The 13,809-nt window shown below is 47.3% G+C and overlaps 1 protein-coding gene across 1 annotated transcript in view; it reads right to left on the bottom strand.

The window, feature by feature from the left end:
* Ush2a (usherin) overlaps positions 1 to 13,809 on the bottom strand; it is a 732,353-nt gene that overhangs the window by 3,042 nt on the left and 715,502 nt on the right. Inside the window, exons 67-70 of the mRNA XM_004626936.2 lie at positions 10,884 to 11,060; positions 8,908 to 8,991; positions 5,190 to 5,434; positions 3,135 to 3,359 (exon numbers count right to left, since the gene is read on the bottom strand). Coding sequence (XP_004626993.1) covers positions 3,135 to 3,359; positions 5,190 to 5,434; positions 8,908 to 8,991; positions 10,884 to 11,060 — 731 coding nt within the window. The remainder of the gene's footprint in view (positions 1 to 3,134; positions 3,360 to 5,189; positions 5,435 to 8,907; positions 8,992 to 10,883; positions 11,061 to 13,809) is intronic.

Genomic DNA, 13,809 nt, shown 5'->3' on the forward strand with positions numbered 1-13,809 from the left:
TTAAAACCTTTGTATCTTGATGAATTGATCCCTTGATCAGTATATAGTGACTTGTCTGTCTCTTCTTTCTTTTGTTTCAAAGTCTCTGTTATGGCTTGTATCTACGTTCCTCAAAGCTCATGTGCTTATAAGTGGGGTTTTGGGAGGTAGGTGGTTCACGGGTGTATGATGCTGGGTTAAAGGTGTGACAACTGCATCAGTCCACTGATTGGAGTGTAATAGTTGTAGGTGCGGCTAAATGGTTTTATTGAAGACAAAAGACTTGCTCTGGGTGTGGCTGGCATCAACCAGTAGGCTTGTAGCCTAGACGGAATGTAAAGGGAAAGGAAGCTGGCTGCTGCCTGCCTCCTGCTGCCTGCTATGAACTGTTTGTCCTCCGCCATGCTGCGCTGCACTGCAGCCAGCCAACTAGGGACTGAAACCTCCACACATGGAGAACTAAGTAAGCCTTTCCTACTGCAACTTGGGGTGGCAGATGCTCTGTCCCAGCATCAAGGAGGTAGCTAAGACAACCTGTTTCGCTAGATATAAACATAACTATTCCTACTTGTCTTAGAATTCCATGTGCTTGAAACGCCATTTTCTATCCTTTCTTTTTGTCTTAGTGTGTTCTTACTGGTGAGTTGAACCTTTAGAGGCAGCACACCATTGGGTTTTGTTCTTAAATTCATTGACCCCATATCTTTTAACTGAAGAATTAAAACCATTTGTGTTCTGAGTCACTCACGAAGGTTTAGACTTTTCCTGCTTTTTATTGATTTTCTTCTGGTTGAATTTTACTTGATTCTTCCACTTTTATCCTCTTTGTGGTTTGATGTCTAGTGTATTGACAGTGCTTGATTCCTTTCTCTTCCTCATTTATGTGTCTACTCTTCCAGTGGGAGCTGTACGCCAACATGATAGTAGTTACCTTTCTTCCACTTCTGGTTGCAAGACTCCCCTACATGTCTTTGGTAATTCTGTCCTCATGGTAGTGAACTCCCTCAGTTTCTGCTGTCTTAGGAGGTCTTTATTTCTCATGATGACTATTTGCTGAGTATGGTATTCTCAGCAAATAGTCAAATAGTATTGGTTGGCAGTTATTTTCTCATAGGTCTTAAAATAAATCATTCTGTGCCCTTCTGGCCTGTAGGGTTTCTGCTATAAGTCAAATTGGCTTGCCCTTAAATGGGACTTTGTATTTTTCTTTTGGATACTTTAAAATTCTTTCTGTTTCCTGCACTTTTGACACATTGACTATAATAAATGTCATGGTGGGGTTCTTTTCAGATCATTTCTATATGGAGTTGCTGTAGGATTCCTCTACCTGGATGTCCATGTCTGTCCCAAGATTTGGAAAGTTTTCTGCTGTTACTTCATTAAATACATTTTCTATGCCCTTAACTTTTATTTCCTCCGCTTTGGGTATGCCAATGATACAGCCTTTTTATCTTTTAATGGTATCCTGAAGATTAATATAGTTTGCGTTCTTAGTTTTTAAGATTCGTGTCTGCACTTTTTTTTTTTTTTGTATTTTTTAGGGAAGGATCTAAAGGGTGTTCAGGGTCTCACAACTAGATCGGATTCATAGTGATCTGCCTGTTTATAACCTCCCAAGAGCTGGGATTATAGGTGCATGCCATCACACCCAGTCTTTTCTGTCTGAACTTGATACTTCAAAAGACCTGTTGTTAAGCTCCAACCTCCTTCTTCTGCTTAATCTAGTCTGTTGTTAAGGTTTTTAATTGCATTTTTATCTGGCTTTAGAGCTCTGCATTTTTAAGATTTCTCACTTGTTCAATTCAAAATTATTTACAATGAAGTTTTCATTCATACCACACATTGTCTTCCTATGTTCCTTTTCTTCCCGTATATTCTTTTGAATCACATTGAAGTTTTAAAAAAATCATTCTCAGATTTTTGTTTTTGGTTTTTTCAGACAAGCCTGAGTTGAACTTGATCTATAGCCCAGGCTGGCCTAGAACTTGGGATTCTTTTGTTTAGCCTCTTAGTGCTGGAATTCCAGGAATGGACCTTGACATTGACTTTCCTTTGGACAGCAGACCTCAGATGGGGGCTGGGGATGCACCTGGCAGTGGGTGAAGGTGGGGCCTATTTCCTCTCAAGTTATAGCATTTGCCAAAGATGCGCAGGAGCAAGGGGGTCAGGGCAGCTCTGGGCAAAATTCATTGAGCTGCAGCAGTTTCTACCAGAACTTACTCTGGGAGCCCAGGGGCAGGGCTGCAGTGGGGCTCACAGCAATGTCACCTGCTGCCTCCCTAGCCCAGTGCCATACATCAGATGTATCAGCCATTCCCAAGCCATGGTCCTGGCATCCAAGCAAAACCACACAAACCCAGCCATGGCTCCAGTCTCACCAGAGGGACTCCCTGATCCATGGGTTTTTATAGATGCTCTGTACCCCTCTGGGTGACACCACTGAGCTCACACAAGGGACTCTCTGGGACCCAGAGATGGAAATCTGCAGTTTTCTGACCCCTAGAGCAGCTCTATAGATTCCAAGCTCCTGACCTATTTAGCCCTCAAGCCTGCAAGGACTTCAGATTTTCAAGTAACTGAAATTTCAACATCTGTGCTGATAGCATTTCAGGGGACTTCTGCACCCCACACCTGCAGAGGAGAAGCTCCCCTACCCTAGCTGCGGAGCTGGGAGCAGCTGATGGGGTATTTTATTTCTCATGCTACACTGCTTTCTAAGGACCTGGATTTTACAAGGTTTCAATTTGTCTGAAGTTGACTTCAGTGTTCTCCCAGTCACTTAGCTCCATATGCAACTGTATAGCAGTAGCTTTGGTTTTTCTTTGCATGCATTTATCTGTGAGAGTCTCTATACCAGAAGGATGCAACAAAGTATCCTGCTTGCAAATACCTGCAGTCACACAGCAGTCTGTCCCCGCATCTGGGTGGGTGCTCAGAGAGTGCTGTATGGCTGCATGCACACACGTGTGTGTATGTACGCACACATGCCTGCATATGCAGGTCTGTGTGTGTGTGCACTTGTGTGTGAGAATGTGTGTGTGTGCATGTGTGAGCATGCATTCATGTGCAGGTGTGTGCACGTGTGTGTGGGGAGGGCCAGCACACGGTGCTACGCCAGGAGCTGTGGGATGTCCAAGGTCCTGGGAGCCACTCACCAGTCCGCCACCATGGCCCACGATGGTTTCCCACAGTGAGTCGTCAAGTAGAACTTTCTTGTCATGAGCATCCATGAGCTGGCTGACACTGCGGTGCAGGGATCCCTGGGAGTAGGTCCGGCTGATCTGGCTTTGACTCGGGATCCTCAGGACAGACATGCTGCTGCGGTTGCTCCGGGTACTCACGAGTGTCCCTGACCGAGGGATTTTGGTATCAGCTAATCCCTAGAAAGGAAGAGGCTGTTGGTGATGAACAGGAGGAAAATGGGTATGGACTGTGATGGAGATTCGCAACACATACTGTCGCCCCAGAGGAATGACTGTCTACTCTGCTTTTGCCTGTGAGCCCCTGACCCCTGTGGCCTGGTACCTGGGTAACTGGTGTCAGGTGGCCAGTACCCTTGGTATCCTGTGCTGGGCCTCTGTTCTGAGGGGCCAAGGGAGTGCCAACAAGTGGGGTGTTGGCTCATGCATGTTTACACCGAGCTGTCCCTGGAGACACCCCTCCCCACAGCAGAGAGCAGCGTTTCTTGTGGTTGCCCCTGGGAGAGCAGCATCGGAGTTCATTTTAGGTGTCCCGGACTAGCACAAGGAAACTGACTCCTCTTTCCCACCTTCTCATTCACTAGGTGTTATAGGATTCCAGTCTGCCAAATCCAGTCTATTCTAATATTAACATCAGCAAGAAAAGCTACTTTATGACTAACACTTAGAATGGACCCTAAGGTAAACCCAGCTGCTCTAATGTGGGGGTCTCATCAAACTGGTCAGTCCATAAAGGAGGCCTGCATCTCGGTGAGTGTTCAGCACACCATGCAAGAGGTCATGCATCCACACGGCATACAAGAGGTACCTCAAAGTGCATGGTGTAACTTTTTAGGGTGACGTTGCTCGACACATCAGATATATCAGCCACAGAGTCAAACTGAGGAAAAATGGGGACATCAGAGCTTGCTTACAAGTTTTAAGTAATTTCTTTGTGTTTCTTCAATCACAACATAATCGTTCACACACACACATATGCACACACTCGGGTTTTCCAATTAAAACCACAGGATGAGAGGAGACTCACTGCAGTGTCCAGTGTTAGGGCACTATTTGTGTAGTTTTGCAGCATGTCAATCTCCAAACCAGTAGCTACACTACATAGAAAACCCACACCTGGGCGTACGTGTACCATGTGACCTAGGAAAATGTTAATACAATTTAGAGAGCTCCGGCCCCTGTGCCTGTGCCACAGTCTCACGGGCAGGGCCCTCATCTAGTGTGGCTGTGGCCTGACTTGGGAGTGGGCAGTGGAAAGCTGGGAGGTCCACCCTCAGTGGCATGGGCTGTGAAGCCCAGGATGGATTAAGCACTTCAGCCCCTTCTCCTCTCTCCCCCTCCTTTTATTTTTGAGACAGTGTTCTGCTATGTAGTTCAAGCTGGAATTAAATCCACAGTGTGGCCCAGGCTGGCCTTGAACTTGTAACAATCCTGCCTCAGCCTCCTAAGTGCTGGAACTACAGGTGTGCACCACCATGCCCAACACTCTCTTCCCTTTTTATTTCCGGTCCTCCCAGTTCCACAGCCATGTCACTGGTACATTTCCAGGTCATTTCAAAACATAATTCTTCTCCACCATTCTCACTAACAAGTACAGGGCAGAAACATGCATTGTTGGTGCTTAACACATTAAAATCACTTTGGGAGTAAAAACAAACAAAAAAAAAATCACTAACCCTCAGGCCTGACCAAATACCAATGAACCATCGAATTTTCCAGGATGCAGCCACTGGTAATGTTTTTGGGTTTGGGGCCTGTGGATTCTACCCAGGACTCAGGGCATGCTAAGCACATGCTGTATTGGTAAGCTACACCCTGGTCAGTGGGGTTTTGAAGACTCCCCAGGTGGATGCTGCAGCCCAAGCAGAGGAAGTTGTGCTAGCGTGAGACCCCTGAGTGCTCACATTAGTGAAACAGCTGGCTTCTAGCTCCTTGGTACTATGGCCGGGAAACGCCTGCCCCCAGAAGAAAAGCCAGTCTCACAGGGAGGGCCACCCCGTCCACATTTACCACTGGGGTTTCCCCGGAAGGGTAGGCATTCAAAGGTGACATCCTCTTCTGAAGGGGCACCAGAGGTGGTCTCTCCCGAATGTATGGCTCCTTGTGGATTTTTCTTTGTAGTATCAGGGACAGGAAAATGGCCAATAAGAACAGGCCCAGCATGGCCATTAACACGATGAACCACAGCTCACTGTAGAACTCTCCGCTTTTATTCCCCAACCCCCTCTTTCCGCCAGGAGTTGTCAGCACCAGACCTGCACAGAGCAGAGAAAGGAAAGGGAGGTGTTACTTCAGAGAGCAGCACCGGCTTCTCACGCCCTGTGTCTGTTAATACATCAGAGGTGAGTTGGAAGCTGTGTTCACACTTGTGTGCAGGCTGGGGCGCTGGCGGAAGGTCCCACTGGGGTGTCATCCAGCTGACGGCCCTGGTGCTGGGTTGGAAACCACTACTGCCTCCCAAGGCCCTGGGAAAGACAGCAGGGCAAGCAGGGTTCAAATGCCAACCTCCAGTAACCTCGAGGGTTATTTCCCGGCCCTATGCCCTGGGAGCCAAGTCCCTTGCCAAGCCCAGGTCAGTGCTACAGCGAGATCCACACGCGAGGTCCCCACACTCATGACCAGCCCCTTCCTGAGAAGTTTTAGGCATGCTCGTTTTTGAGACCTCAGATCCCAATTTTCACAGCGAAGCCAGAAGCCTGCATTTATGAACGTGTGGTCTTCCCAGGTCTTAGTCCCTGGCCTCTTGTTAAATAGGAATAGCTTTGCAAACCTTTGCTCAAGCGGCCTGGGGAGCTCTGCGGAAATCCGTCTTTCGACAGTGGAACCACCTACTCTTGATCTCTGTTCTCTTTTGAAAATCTGTAAGACTTCACGGAAAGCAAAAGCTGTTTACATTTACTAAGCGTTTGCTCTGAGCTGAAGGCATCCCAGGGACCAAGGACGGATGGCAGCGGGACTCTCAAGCCTCGTGCTTGGGACCCTGTGTTGCGTTTTGACTCCACAAAGCCTTGTGCCTCAGAAGCAGGGCTGGGGGAGGCGGTCAGCGCAGGAGTACTCTGTGTGGGTCCCCGGGGCGTGACCCGGGAGGCGTCTCCTTCCTCTGCACCTCCCTTTGATTCCGGGTCACTATGATGTGAGCAGCTGTCCTTCACCAGCCCTCCCACCACGCTCCCACCGCGCTACCAGCCCACGTGGTAACAGTGAGCCGAGAGAACCCTGCTCAGTGCGTGGCAGTTGTGAGAAACTAAGACAGGGAAGACAGGACAAGCTGGAGCTGAATGGGGTCTCCGCGGGCCAGCGTGGGGGCCACCGGCGGGGGCCCATGGAAGTCCCGCCCAGTGGCCCCTCGCTGGGTCCGACGCAGCTGCCGCTCAGGCTGGCGCGAGGCTGAGAGCAGAAAGACGGCCCTGGAAAGGCAAGGCCGGAGGCAGAAGCCAGAGAGACGCAGGTGCAGCCCCTGCTGGCTCTCTGCACACCCAGCCCTGTGGTCAGCCTCCCACGGGCGTGGCATCCGGGGGGTGCCTCATACTCATGGGTCCAGGGGAGGATGGAGGAGAGCTGGAAAGCGGGGAAAAGGCCAAAGGGAGAACGAGGAAGTGGCTAGAACTGAACTTTGAGCTCCGTGATAGCATGAGGGAAACGTCCTTGCTGACCCTACTTCTGATTCTGGCTAAGTGGATGATTGCAGATGTCACTTTGGCTCCTCGGGCCTCCGCCTCCTCATCTCTGGAAAGAGGATCTGGAGCCACAGCTGTGCTCAAGCGCCGCAGGAGGGAAATCCTCCTGTAGGAACCTAGGTACTGATGTGTGCTGACTGAGTCAAAGCAGAGCAGCCCTGAGCGCTCCCCCCCCCACTCCTCTACCCCGCCCCAGGAGCTGAGCATCTTGTGCGCAGCACAGGCTGGGACTCCAGGGGCTGATCTGGGGGCTCAGGGGTGCTGGCTGGGAGGGCAACGCTGGGCCTGTGGGAAACCTCAGAGCAAGCGGCCCGCACACAGTTAGGGAAATGAAGTCCCAGGCTCGTTCCTGCGTTCCTGCTCGGAGGCGGCCCCAGGCTAGTGAGCAGGAGTGTTTCAGAAGTTAGATGATACAAATTAAAGCTGACTCTGGTTATCAGTTGGGCAGCACCACTTGGAAAGGCTCAGAGCTCAGCCTGCAGACACGGGGGCTACCGTGTGCTGCGGCGGGAGATGGCTCCCGTTCAGGAGCTGACTGCAGGTTTCTCCTCTTCTAAGATCAGGATGCCATCTCCATAACCCTTCCCTTTTCTCTTTGCAAAGTACCCTTTGGCTTCAGATGTGTGTATCCAGCACCAAATGGGAGGACTGTGCTTGGGATGGAACTCCAGGGCTGGGGCTCAGCTCCATAGGACACCCAGCTGTGGGTAGTGTCAAAGCACAGATCCCTTCCCAGGGTCACTGGGGTGTCTCCTTGGCCACGGCGCAGGACTCAATGGGAGAGCAGATCCCTTATCTCCGTCTCTGCTAGGGATGAAGAAACTGTAATGCCCAAGTGCACTGCGTTGGTTCTGATGGCCCTGGAATCAGAGCCACAGCTAAAGAGCAAGACCAGAGCTAGAGTCAAGAGGACAGCCGCACCGGACTTGTCATCTTCTCAAAGAACTGCTGACTATCCCATCCCGGTGTGAATTCCTGCATCCTCAGACCCTGCTGTCCACTTCTGGAAACACTGGAGTCCCTAAGCAATTGCCAATGAAATAGTTTCGATGTCACCGTGCTATTAAATAAGAGGAGCCCAGCTGTGTGGGAGGAAAAGTGTTGGGTACTGCAGGAGACTCTACCAGGCCTCCAGTGTGCACAGGTCAGGAAGCAGAACTGGGCGCTACAGACTGGAACTGTTTTTGAGAACTATGTTATTTCACCCATCTTTCAGCGTTTCAGACATGTTTATGTTTCAAAAACAGTGTACGTGTCTACTAATTTGCTGTAACACTAAGTACTGGAATTTAAAATAGGGCATGAGTGCCCAATCTGTTCTAATGGAAAAGATTTTGCCATTTTTTTAACTTGCCTTTTGAAATTATAAAATAGTGATTCAGAGACTGTGGCCTGAACTAAATTTAAAAGATGATCCTTAATTTCTAATTTCATCTTTGCAGTCAAATGGCTTGGGATTATAGTAAGTCATAATATTTTATAAAGGATACACACTTTTCCAAATTTGCCATTTTAGGCTCTGAATCTAGACTATTATTAGGGTTGATATAACCTGGCAGAACAGTTTTTCCCTTCCTGTCATCTCCTTCCTCTGACTTCGTTTACAAATCACTTTTTCTATACAACAAGTTTTTAAAACAGGAATTATGGGCAGGAGAAAAGTTTGATTAGATCTCTGGAGTCTTTTCCACATTTACAAGTCAGTGGCTTTATATGTATTACAAAAGCACATCCCGACACTTGCCTGATGTAATTTTGTGAGGGCTTTTGAAAAGGAAACTTATAGCACTTACTTCAATTCCTTCCCTAGGGTCAGTGCAACAAGTACAAGTGTGTATCAACAAACACATGCATGTTTCTTAAGGAAAATGAGGAAATGCTACAACAAACATGACAACACCAGGCGTGGTGTCACATGCCTGTGGTCCCAGTGCTTGTGAGGCTCAGGCAGGACTGCTGAGAGTTCAAGGCCAGCCTAGGCTGTATCACAACACCCTGTCTTCAAAAACAAACAAACAAACAAACAAAACACAATTAGGTTAAATGCGTACCAAATCCAGTAGAAGTGTCATATTGGATCAACGGTGTCTTAACACTTCCTACGTCCGTGGTGCAGGTTACCTGGAAAAAGAAGGCTGGACAAGAGAAATTATTGGTAAATGTCTCAATGTCAAAAAATAGGGGACACAGTTTTAGAAAACCAATGTGTCATGCATACCATGAAAAATCTTAAGAGAGCCGTTCAGAGCAGGTTGTGAGGCTGTACCTAATACCACAGTTTGGGTGCTAAATATCCTGGCTTAGAGTGATGTTACTGGAAAGAGAGGCACCTTTAAAAGGTGGAGTCTAATGCTATGACTTTAGGTCATTGGGGGTGTGTCTTTGGAGCCAGAATAAACCTTTTTTCTTGCTAAGCAGATTATTTCAGATATTTGTTACAGTCACAGAAAGTTAAGACCAAACATTTAAACTTATTTCTAATGAAAAAGACACAAAAGCCTATCCATGGGCTGAGGAGATAGCTCAGCAGAATAAGCACTTGCCTGGCAAACGCAAGGTCCTGAGTTCAATCCCCGGTTCAAAAAAAAAAAAAAAGCCTATCCATAAGAAACAGAGCTAAGGGATATTAGAACTTACACAGCAAAAGAAAAGAATTTTCAGAAGAGAAGGATAAAAGGCATCATATATTTTATTCTGCATGTGGTCCAAATTTGTTCCTTTATTTTTTTTTTTATTTTTTATTTTTTATTTATTTATTAGAGAGAGAGAGAGAGAGAGAGAGAGTGGTGTGTGTGTGGCCAGCCCAGCCCACCAGGGGGCGGCCCTGGCTGGCATGTGGCGCTGGGGGATTGAACCGCGGTCCCTGATGCCTTGCCAAGCTTGTTCTAAGTAGGTGCTTTAGACCACTGAGCCATCTCTCCAGCCCCCCAAATTTGTTCCTTTAAAACTAGTAGGTGTGCCTTCCGGTAAGTAACCCACAGTTTTTACTTAACAAGAGGGCTCAAAAGGAATATTAGAAGTACAGGATCTAAATTCCCTTGCAAGAGCCAGGACCTCTCCCAACGTCACTCAGATGGTGAGAGCCGGTCAGGCGGACACAGGTTTCAGGGCATCTTCTCATCACAGCCACTGCCCAGTGACCTGGACTTGTAACTGTGGATCACCAGGAAGTGTTATCACTGACTTTCACTATAAAGCTGACGCTAGAGCTTGCTCTTTACCGCTTTTAGACAAACTACTGTTTACAAGTAAGGAGCAACAGCAATTGCACAAAGCCAGATGGTTTAGCTTAGAATGATCCCATGGCCTTTGGGCCTGGAACCATGGTGATTACTAGAAATTCCTTAGTGCCATGTAAAGCTTTTTCTCCTTTCTGTCTTTGAAAGCCAAGACAAAGCCTGGTGTGGTGGTGGACACCTGTAATCCCAGCACTCTGGGGAGACCCAGGCAGGAGGATCACAAGCTTGATCCTAGCCGGGCCACTTAGTGATGTAATTAATCCTTGTCTCAAAATAAAAAAATAAAGTAAAATAATGGAGTGGAGATATCGCTCAGTGGGAAGGTCCCCGGTTCATTCCCAGTATTGGAAAAAGGACAGGGGAAAAGGATGTACAGTTAAAGAGGAGAAAGTGTTGTTCATTCGGGGTAGATACTGAAGTTGAGCAAGCACTAGGGCAGGCCCTTACAGAGGCTGAAGTCCCAAAAATTGCATTATTTTAGGCTATTCACTGACTATATGAGGGTGCTACTTCTTTTATGAACTCAACCTGTGTTGTTCCTTCCCAGGGACACGTGTGACACAGGAGACAGGCAGCACCCCTGGAAGTGCACTGTCCCTGCGGGGCACCAGGCCACAGTGGGAAGGGGAGCCTCACTGCCTCTCAGCTGCACTTTCCCATGAGAAGCAGCCGCTCAAACCAAGACAGCTGAATCGTCAGCGCCTGCCGGTCCCCTTCCAGACCCAAGGCCCAGTCAAGGTGGGGAACAGCAGTCCTTGTCTCCTGAGAGGCGAGAGTCAGAAACTAACTTTTGTGTGCTGTCCTCGGTATGTGGAGGGTGGTGTCCAGACCACTGTACACGCGCTGTCCCCCGTCGGTCACCACGTATTCCTTGAGCTGGCCGTTCAGGAGGAAGGTGCCACTCCAGTCCAGGCTCACCACGGACACGTTGCTCTCCACAGAAAACGGCACCTGGTACTGAGGCGCTGTTGGGAGGGAAGCACATGACCTAGCAGGGCCGTCTCACGGGGGGGCAAGCGTGCCTCTACTGGGGCTAATGGGAGTAAAACCAAAACAAAACACTGGCCTTACTGGAACCCAGGAAAGAACGGGTCCTGGGTCTGGAAAGAAAACCAACAGAAGCATGGTAAATGCTTTTTCAGAGACTTTGTACCTGCTTCCGCCATAAAGAAAAGTCAATAGCAAGTGGTGTTTTATAAATACAGCCATTAACACACAATGGATCCACTCACTGGTGGAACCGGAGAGCTCATATTTTGTTGCCTTTTCCCTCTCTTAACAGGTAAAGTGTCCTTAGCGCTGTTATCTACAGTAGATAGCTATTTTTCATATCAAATCAATATTTATTGCTACAAAGCCCCGAGGACTAGATGAAGTTAATATATTTTTTTCTCTGAACTGAACTGCTTAGATGGTGAATTATGTCCTTTTGCCACCCATTTATTTTTAAAGCTTTTTCTTGAGCTGTTAGTTTGTTTTCCAAAATAGTTAAAAAGCCTTGCAAAGAGTAATTCGGGCATAATAATTCATTGCCCTGACTAATCAATCAATAGCACAGTACATTAGTATAGCATCAAGCTCGGGCCTCAGTATTTTATCAGGTACAAAAGCGACTCTGCATTTTACAGGCATGTTCGCTTTTTTTATTTTTTTATTTTTTTTGGCTCCTTACTAAAACAAAATGAAACAAAAGTCTCTATTGGGGCTCATCTTCAAGAGAAATAATTTTTGGAGAAACAAAAGCGATGCCATATCATCTCATCAAGTCAGCAGTGATTTATTTCATGAGATCTTGCTTTTTCCACAGTAATCAATACCTTTGTAAAAGCATAAGATCCATCTACACAGTAAATTAGCTTTTAAGAAATGAAAGCAATGGAGAGAATAAATTGGGTACGAGTTCTTTCTTTAAACCAATAAATCCATCTGGTAGGAAATGTAATTGAGGATTATTGTGTTTTTGTAATCAAAAGATTAACCCCTTAAAGCATGTGATTCTTACCTATCAGAATAAAAGATTAAAGATAGCCATAAGAACAATTTTCTGTAAATACCAAAAGCTGTCAACCCCTTTTAAAATTTCTATAATTTTCCAACACTAATTCTGCCTAGCGTCGCAAGAGAACACAGTTCTATTTGTTTGTGGCTTCCCTCTGTCATTTTAATCCAACAGATTTTCATTCTTCCTTATGCCATAACGGTACAAAAAAGGAAAAGTTTACAAATAGCAAGAAAATGCATAGAACCTTGACTTGTAGGACTTGTGGACTCTGCTGTGGGAGCAGAGCCCACCATCAGAGTAACCAAAAGCATGGATTTATGTGACCTCCCTAGAGGAGACTGAGACAATAGTAAGAGCTTTCATGTTCTTAGACAATGACTAGTTTATGTCACGAAATCCCCAAACAATCTGGTAAAGATTGGTCCTCAGTGTTTTAGATAAGGAAACAAAGTTTCCAAGAGACCAACCCTGCTGATGAATGTCAACCGGGTAAGAAACCACAGATCTGAACCCAGATCTGCTCGACGTTCAAGCCTGCTGTGGTGGTTCGAGCGAAGTGTCGGCTTGGATGGCTTCGGGATCTGCTCGGGATGGGTGGAGCACCTTCCTGGGTGTCTCTGGGTGGGCCAAGGAGGCATGGCTGTGGGGTCTCCATGTGGCCCTGCACTTCCCTTCTCTCATGTTGTGCCCCTCACTCTGCTCCTGGCCACCACGAGTCAGGCAGTTCTGCTATACCACACCTCCTGCTGTGCTGCTCCTGCCTTGGAGTGCACTGGCCACAGACTGAGTCCTCTGAGACGTGTGCCCGGCTACGCCTGTCCTCTGGGTGTTGGACGCTGTGTCCCCGAGATGAGAAAGCTCACTGGTACACAGACTTACGCTGCTTTGGTATAACCAGTACACACGAATTTAAAGGAGCCCAATTTACTGCCCCACCACTGGCTACTCTTCTGGTGTACGTTCAAGTTGTTTCCTCCTGATTCTTCAAGAATTTTGTGAGACAGTTGTTAAACCCAGCCATTTTTAAACATTAAACTGTATACACTTGATGGTATTTTTATCTATGGACTCCAGGTTATTGCCATGTTGGCGGCCAGAAACTGTGATGGTGAAGTACGTAATTACACCATGGGAACAGGAAGGGGCTTAAATGAGGACACCTCTCTTCATCAAGGCCAGGAGTAAACATCTGTACTTTCCTCCGCGCTCCACCGGAGGGCAATTGGGGCAGAGGCTGAAGTGTCCCTGCTTCTCCAGATCCTTTGCTGAGTGTAGCTGTGATCGCGTATGACATTACACAAACTGCCTTTAGTCTGTCTTGTATCAGTGTGTGCGAGTCAGGAGTTTCCTAGGATGTATGAGAAAGCCCACGACATTCCTCAACTGTCCCACCTCTGTGGAGCCAGTCAGTAGTGGATTAAGGATGCCCCGGTCTGGCTTTCAGCCACCTCTCCCACTAGGAAGAAAAGCAGAATATAAGGAAATGTGCGAAAACAGAAGTTTGTGAGAAGGAGACACAGAAAGATGTAGTTAAAACCTGCAACTCTCACCTAGCTCTTCTCTGAGTGAAATAACTAGCAAAGTTGGCCGGTGGAATTACCGAGAAGGAGATTACACAATTAGACATTCAACATGATTAACCCCATCCTGTTCTGCTTTGCTTCTGGCAGGAGTGGGGAGGAATCTAGCTGAGGACTGAGAGCAATAAATAT

This window comes from Octodon degus, unplaced genomic scaffold (assembly GCF_000260255.1).
Source record: "Octodon degus isolate 3935 unplaced genomic scaffold, OctDeg1.0 scaffold00017, whole genome shotgun sequence".
Lineage (NCBI taxonomy): Eukaryota > Metazoa > Chordata > Mammalia > Rodentia > Octodontidae > Octodon > Octodon degus.